Source organism: Lonchura striata, chromosome 5 (assembly GCF_050655825.1).
Source record: "Lonchura striata isolate lonStrDom1 chromosome 5, ASM5065582v1, whole genome shotgun sequence".
Lineage (NCBI taxonomy): Eukaryota > Metazoa > Chordata > Aves > Passeriformes > Estrildidae > Lonchura > Lonchura striata.
In genome coordinates this window covers 3,755,804-3,762,859 of record NC_140707.1, presented here as the reverse complement: position 1 = coordinate 3,762,859, position 7,056 = coordinate 3,755,804, and the positions used below count along the sequence as shown (strand labels likewise).

At 51.3% G+C, this 7,056-nt stretch overlaps 1 protein-coding gene across 1 annotated transcript; it reads left to right on the top strand.

Moving 5' to 3' along the window:
• The first annotated feature begins 4,312 nt into the window (after positions 1–4,312).
• LOC144246360 (olfactory receptor 14J1-like) lies at positions 4,313–6,851 on the top strand. Its single transcript, XM_085582375.1, has one exon. It carries the CDS (start codon positions 4,806–4,808, stop codon positions 6,015–6,017), a length of 1,212 nt encoding a protein of 403 aa, XP_085438501.1. The 5' UTR covers positions 4,313–4,805; the 3' UTR covers positions 6,018–6,851.
• The last annotated feature ends 205 nt before the right edge of the window (positions 6,852–7,056 follow it).

The window sequence follows — 7,056 nt, the reverse complement described above, 5'->3', positions numbered from 1 at the left end:
ATTCAAACCCATGTCAGGGTAGCACAATTACTAATATTGTCAGTGTTTAAAACAATTGGGAAAAAAGGATATCCACCTCAAATCACTGCTGTTGGTGGAGATAAAGGGTTTGGATCCAGCAGTGCTAATAATGGAGCCAGAGTGTGGCTCCAGAGGCCAAAAGGCCTCCCAAGGCAGCTGAAGGAACAGCTCCTGGGAAGGACAGCACTGTTTGAATCCTGAAACCTGGGCAGGAACGATGGGAATGTGTCCCTGCAGCCAAGTGCTCTGTGTGAGAACAGGTAGATATTACAGGAGATTGTTTTACACATCCTGCCAGACCAAATCCCCCTGTTTGCCCCAGTGAAAACTCATGACCTGGGCTCCATCTAGGATGGAGCCAGGGCCAGGCTCTTGTACTGCCCAAGGTGTATCCCTTGAAGGCCTTTTAATAAATCCTGCTTTATTCCTTTAACACTGCCTGGCTCTGTTCTAGGCAGCCTCTCAAGGCATCACCACCAAACCAAGGGAGCATGGACCAGGTCTGGCTGGCTGGGCCTCCTGGGGAGCACCTGGCCACCTTGGCATGTCCAGGGCTGCTTCTCACCTGCCCTGAAGCCCTGGGGCTCTGGGCTCTCCTTCCAATGGGAGAGAACTCTCCTTCTCCTCCATGGGCCATGGCCAAAACTGGGATTCCTCCTCCAAAACTCTGTACATCCAAGGATAGCTCCCAAGTGAAAGCTGCCACGACAAACAGGTCTGGCTGCCCTTGGCCTCTTGGGAGCTGCCTCTAATCTGCTTTAGAAACGCTGGGACTTGGTGCTTTCCTTCCAATGAAAAGACTTGTCCTTCTTCTCAAGGTGACTGTGTTCAAAATTGAGATTCCTCCTCCCAAATTCTGTGTATGCAAGGATTCTTCCATGACAAAAGCTGCCATGAAGAACAGGTCTGGATGTCTCAGCCTCCCAGAAGCCACCTCTTTCTTCTTCTGCCTTTGAAACATTTTGGCTCTGTGCTTTCCTTCCTATGGAAAAACCTGTACTTCTCCAGGTGTCCATATCTGAAACTGGGATCCCACCTCTAAAATTCCCTACATCCAAGGGTTGCTCCCAGCCAAAATCTTCCAGAACTGACAACTCTGGCCAGCCTTGGCCTCTGGTGGCTGCCCCTGCCATACTGGGGCTCCGTTCTTTCCTTCCCATGGAGATCCCTGTGACACTGTGGGCACCTCATGGAACCAAGGGGATCATTGTGGCACCACTGGAGCCCATGGAACCAAGGGGCCATGGTGACACCACGGGGCTTCATGGACCCAGAGACCATTATGACTCTGTGGGGCCTGATGGAACCATGAAGACCATTCTGACCCTTCAGGGCCTGGTGTCACCAAGGGGGCATTGTGACATCTCAGGGCCTCGTGGAAGCAAGGGATCATTGGGACATTGTGGGGCCCAATGGAACTGAGGGAACATGGACCAGGTCTGGCTGGCTTGGCCTCCCAGGGGCCACCTGACAGGTCTGGCTGATGTTGGAATGTCAAGGGCTGCCTGTCATCAGCTCCTGGAGCACTGGGGCTCTGTGCTCTTCTTTGTATGGGAAAGAACCGTCTGTCTTTTCAGATGCCCATTGCCAAAACTGACAGTCTGCCTAAAAAATTTCCTATATTCAAGGGTATCTCTAAGAACAAAATCTGGCAGCTCTGGCTGGCCTTGTCCTTAGGTGGTCACTTCTCATTTGCCCCTAAAACAGTGGGACTCTGTTTCTTCATTCCTATGGAAAAAAACTGGTCCTCATGACCAGGAACCATGGCCAAAATTAGAATTGGCCATCAAGCCCAGCCGGAGTCAAATAGCCATCTGTAGACCCAGGGGGAGATATTGACTCTGCCAGAGCTGCCATCCTCCCTCCAGTGAGAGAAAAGGACACAGGGCAGGAACACAGAGGAGCAACATGAACACACCGAGGTCAGGGAAGAGGAAGTTGAGTCCCAGATGGGAGGGATGAGGAGATGCCTTGATCTTGGGGCTGAAATCCTCTGGTAAAGCTATGGAGAAGGATGTCATGGATACATCAGACTCTCTTTTTCCCTATAAAACATTGAAAACTATGGGGAGATGACTTGTTCAGCAAAGACCTCCATGCTAAAGTAAGCAAATGTTGAAGTAGCTGTGATCCCATGAGAAGTCTGAATATTGAAAGAGAGAAGAGTTATGAGACCCTGTGCCCTCAGGGAGAGAAGAAGACCTCTGTTCCCAGAGCTGAAGATGATTTCAGAAATAGATGAAGAGATCCTTTGCCCTTAAACAGCTCATCTTTAAACTAATACCCCATAAGTTGGCATGGCCGCTAAACAGAGCTGTGGGAAAAGCTGTGAAAACATGGGAGTGACCTCACAATTGAAGATTTTTCCAGGCAGTGGTTATTCATGGAAATGAAAAGCCATGAGATAACTGTTTTCTTGTGGACAATTCTCCATAACATTAACAAGAGGTACTTCTCTCCTGATGTGAACTGAAGAAACATTAAAATATTCTAGAGGTGGTAAACTGACTGAAAATTTCAGGTTTTGTCTCTACATTGTCAGGTTGTATGGAGAGAGGATGTGTTCTGAAAGTTTTGTTCATATTCTTATAACTCTTTCATTTAGTTACTGCTAATAAACTTTTCTTTACACTCTTTTAAAGTTTTGAGCCCACTTTGCCTTTCTCCTAATCCTATCTCGCAGCAGGAAATGAGTAAGTATATTCTAGTGTGTGCACTGGTAATTAGCCAGCACTGAACCCACCACACTAATTGATGCGTTGACTGAGAAATATCAAATAGGCAAACGAAAACTACCATAGAAATCTTCCTGATGAACTGCCGCAGACAAGAGGGAAATCGAGGCACAGCCATGGTTTGTCAGGACTTGCTTGATCCTAATGAGCCCCATGGTGCATTTGGAGCTGAGCCCTGGAACCTCAGGGCCTGAGAGGAGATTGCACAAACCCTTCCAGGAGGCAAAAGTCAGAAAAAAACCCCAAAGTTTCTCGAGGTCTTAATGGGACCCACTGAGGTCCATCCCCAACACAGGCTCCTCATGGATGCCTAGGAGGAGAGTATTGGAGGCCAGGATGGCACAAAAACCTCTCAGAGACTCCAAATGGCACAAAAACCTCTCAGTTTTGGAAGAAGAATTCAAAGAACCTCACAAAATTTGAGTATCTCAGAGTATTAATGAACCCCACTGAGTGTCAGTACAAAGCTCTCAAGGGACACATTAAAGCAGATAATTGGGGCAATGATTGCACAAGCCTCTCACAGAGTCTGTAACAAAAGTGAAACACCAATTACCTTAAAAAACTGAAGTACCTTGAAGCATTAATGAGCCCCACTGAGTGCTGTGACTGACAAAGACTCTGCAGGGACTAATTAAAGCAGTTAATTGGAGGCCAGGATTGCACAAAGCTCTAAGAGATTCCAAGGCAAAAGCAAAAGCCAGAGTCCTTTGAAAAACCTGCAGTCCCTGGCAGCATGAAGGAGCCCCCAGGGCCATTCCTGACCAAGGCTCCCCAGGGACTCCTTCCAGCAGATCCTTGAGGCCACTGGGATGTGGGCTAGGGGGGGGTGCTGAGGGCAGGAGCAGGGGCTGACAGTGCCCAGCCTGGCTGGGGCTGTGCCAGGAGGCCCCAGGGCCTCAGGACAAGGTGTCTCCTCACAGCCCTTGGTGGCACAGACCCTGCTGTGCCCCAGGGCACCAAGACTTGGCTTCTCTTTGTCCCCACCTGGCATCAGTGCCTCCAGTTCTCTGCTCGGCCTGGGGCCTGGGGACACTTTCTCAGTCGTGTCCCTCAGTGGGACCCATTAAAAGTCCAAAAAACTTTGGAGTTGGATTATGACTTGGAGTTCTGCAGAGGTTTCTGCAGCTCCCTCCCAGGGCCTGATGTTCAGGGCTAAGCACAAAGCCCCAGAGGTTCATTAAAGTCCTTGTGCTGTGTCTGTGCTGCTGAGCTGGGTCAGGGTCCTGGCACAGAGGGTGATGCTGGTAACCAAGCAGAGCTTCAAAAGCACATTGCTCTTGCTGAGCAGCTCTTCTCCCAGCCCAGCAGGGCTGGGGCACTGCCTGCAGCCAGCGCGGGCACAGCACAGAGGCACAGAGAGCTTCAATCAGTCAGGGCTGGGAAGGGGCTGAGAAGTGCCTGGGGCAGAATCACTGCCAGCCCTTGGCACAGGAACCTCTGGCTGCAGGACAATGCAGCTGCAGCTCCTGGAGAGATCTCCTAAACCTGGAACATGCCAATGCTCACAGACCCTGTGAGTGCATTCTCTGCTCATCTCCTGTGCAGAGCAGCCAGGGGTGCCCAGGGCTGTCCTGCAGAGCAGGGTCCTGCAGCCCAGGACGCTGTGCTGGGCCAGGGACTCTGCTGCCTGTCAGGGACAGCTCTCAGCTGGCTGAGGAAGCTGCTCCCAGTGCTGAGGGAAAAGATCTGGGGGGAAGGATACAGCTCATAATGATTGGAAGTGTTCTCCTTGTGTGGTGAAGATGCTGCATTGTTCAGGACTGCTCCCAGCACAACAATTAACTGCAGAATATTTCCCAGCAGATTATACAGGGAGCACAGCAAGGCATGGGCTGCATAAAAGGGAAAATCCTGTTTTTTTTAATGTACTGCTCTGTGTTGCCTGGAATGGAAATTTCCCATACATATTAATCTCTCACTTCATGTTAAGAAAAATAAACAAGCTTTTCCTGAGATCTGAATAAACCAGGTAGTGACAGAAATCAGGACAGGGTCCCTTAGAGGCAGCATCAGTGCCACTTTTCCAGCCTCCTCAGGATTTCTCTGATGTTGTCATCAGAGACTGGAGAGAAAGAGCTGGCCCTGGGCAGTGCCAGTTCTGGGAGGTGTTTGCAGGGCAGAGCTGAGCCCCCAGGGCTGGACTGGGCTCTGGCAGCTCTGGCCAGGCCCATCCCTGGGCACAGGGACAGCTCCAGGACACAGAGCCCTGGGCAGGCAGTGGGGAAAAAAATGCCCCCAGGCTGTGCTGGGATATTTAAAGACCTTTCCACACCTAACTACTCCATGATTACTTTTCTTACAGGTCCTCATGCCAAGACACCACAGATGTCCAACAGCAGCTCCATCAGCCACTTCCTCCTGCTGGCACTGGCAGACACGCGGCAGCTGCAGCTCCTGCACTTCTGCCTCTTCCTGGGCATCTCCCTGGCTGCCCTCCTGGGCAACGGCCTCATCATCAGCGCCGTAGCCTGCGGCCACCACCTGCACACGCCCATGTTCTTCTTCCTGCTCAACCTGGCCCTCAGCGACCTGGGCTCCATCTGCACCACTGTCCCCAAAGCCATGCACAATTCCCTCTGGGACACCAGGAACATCTCCTACACAGGATGTGCTGCTCAGCTCTTTTTCCTTCTGTTCTTCCTTGGAACAGAGCTTTCCCTCCTGACCATCATGTGCTACGACCGCTACGTGTCCATCTGCAAACCCCTGCACTATGGGACCCTCCTGGGCAGCAGAGCTTGTGCCCACATGGCAGCAGCTGCCTGGGCCAGTGCCTTTCTCAATGCTCTCATGCACACAGCCAATACATTTTCCCTACCCCTGTGCCATGGCAATGTCCTGGGCCAGTTCTTCTGTGAAATCCCACAGATCCTCAAGCTCTCCTGCTCCAAGTTTTATCTCAGGGAACTTGGGCTTCTTGTGGTTACTGGTAGTTTATCATTGTGTTGTTCTGTGTTCATTATTTTCTCCTATGTGCAAATCTTCAGGGCTGTGCTGAGGATCCCCTCTGAGCAGGGACGGCACAAAGCCTTTTCTACCTGCCTCCCTCACCTGGCCGTGGTCTCTCTGTTTGTCAGCACTGGTGTATTTGCCTACCTGCAGCCCCCCTTAAAGTCCTCCCCATCCCTGGATCTGTCCCTGTCAGTTCTGTACTCAGTGGTGCCTCCAGCCCTGAACCCCCTCATCTACAGCCTGAGTAACCAGGAGCTCAAGGCTGTAGTGAGGAGACTGATGACTGGATGGTTTCAGAAACATTAAATAGCTGGCCAATTTCTGCAAATCACTTGTAATAAAAGTAATCTTTGATACTAATTGTTGGTTTCATTATAGAGGTGCTTTTTTACTTTGTTTTAGGTTTTTGAGATTGCCCACAAAAAAGTATCATTGTTTGTGCCATTTCTCATTTTGTTACTTCCACCTTCCCTGTGCCCACAAACTGTGTCAATGAGGGGTTGAACTCTTGGTGGATTTAAGGAACTAAATTATCTCCCAGCACAGTTTTCTGCAGAGATGCCCTTTTGCTGCATTCTCTGGAGCTGCAGCAGCAATGTCTGTGTGCAGAGCTGGGGCAGATCAGTGCTGGCACAGCAGCTCTGCTCCTGCTGGCCACACCATTCCTGATCCAGGCCAGGAGCCATTGGCCTTCTTGGCCACCTGGGCACACTGCTGGCTCATGTCCAGCCTGCTGTCCATCAGTCCCTGCAGGTCCCTTTCTGCCTGGCTGCTGTCCAGCCCCTCTGTCCCCAGCCTGTAGCGCTGCAGGGGTTGTTGTGGCCAAAGTGCAGGACCCAGCACTGGGACTTGTTAAACCTCACCTTGTTGGATTTGGGCCCTGGATCCAGACTACCCTGGACTCTCTGCAGAGCCCTCCTACCCTCCAGCAGATCCACACTCCTATCCAGCTTGGTGTCATCTGCAAAGATGTCCTTGGTTCCAAGGGGCCCCTCAGCGTCAAAATGTCCCTTTGGTTACACCAGGCCCTGCACTGTCACACTGGTCTCCTTGGTTCCATGGGCCCCAAAATGTGACAATGGACTCCTTGGTTCCATGGGGCTTCACAGTGTCACAATGTTCTTGTTGGTGCCACAGTTCCACAGTGGCCCCTTGGTTCCATGGGGCCCCATGGTGTCACAAAGGCCCCATGGTCACATGAGGTCCCACACTGTCACAATGCTCTCTGTGGTTCCACAAGTCCCCTCAGTGTCACAATGGACTCCTTGTTTCCACGAGGCCACACAGTGTCACAAGGGCCTTCCAGATTCCCTGAGGCCCCAGAGTGTCACAGTGGCCCCTTGGT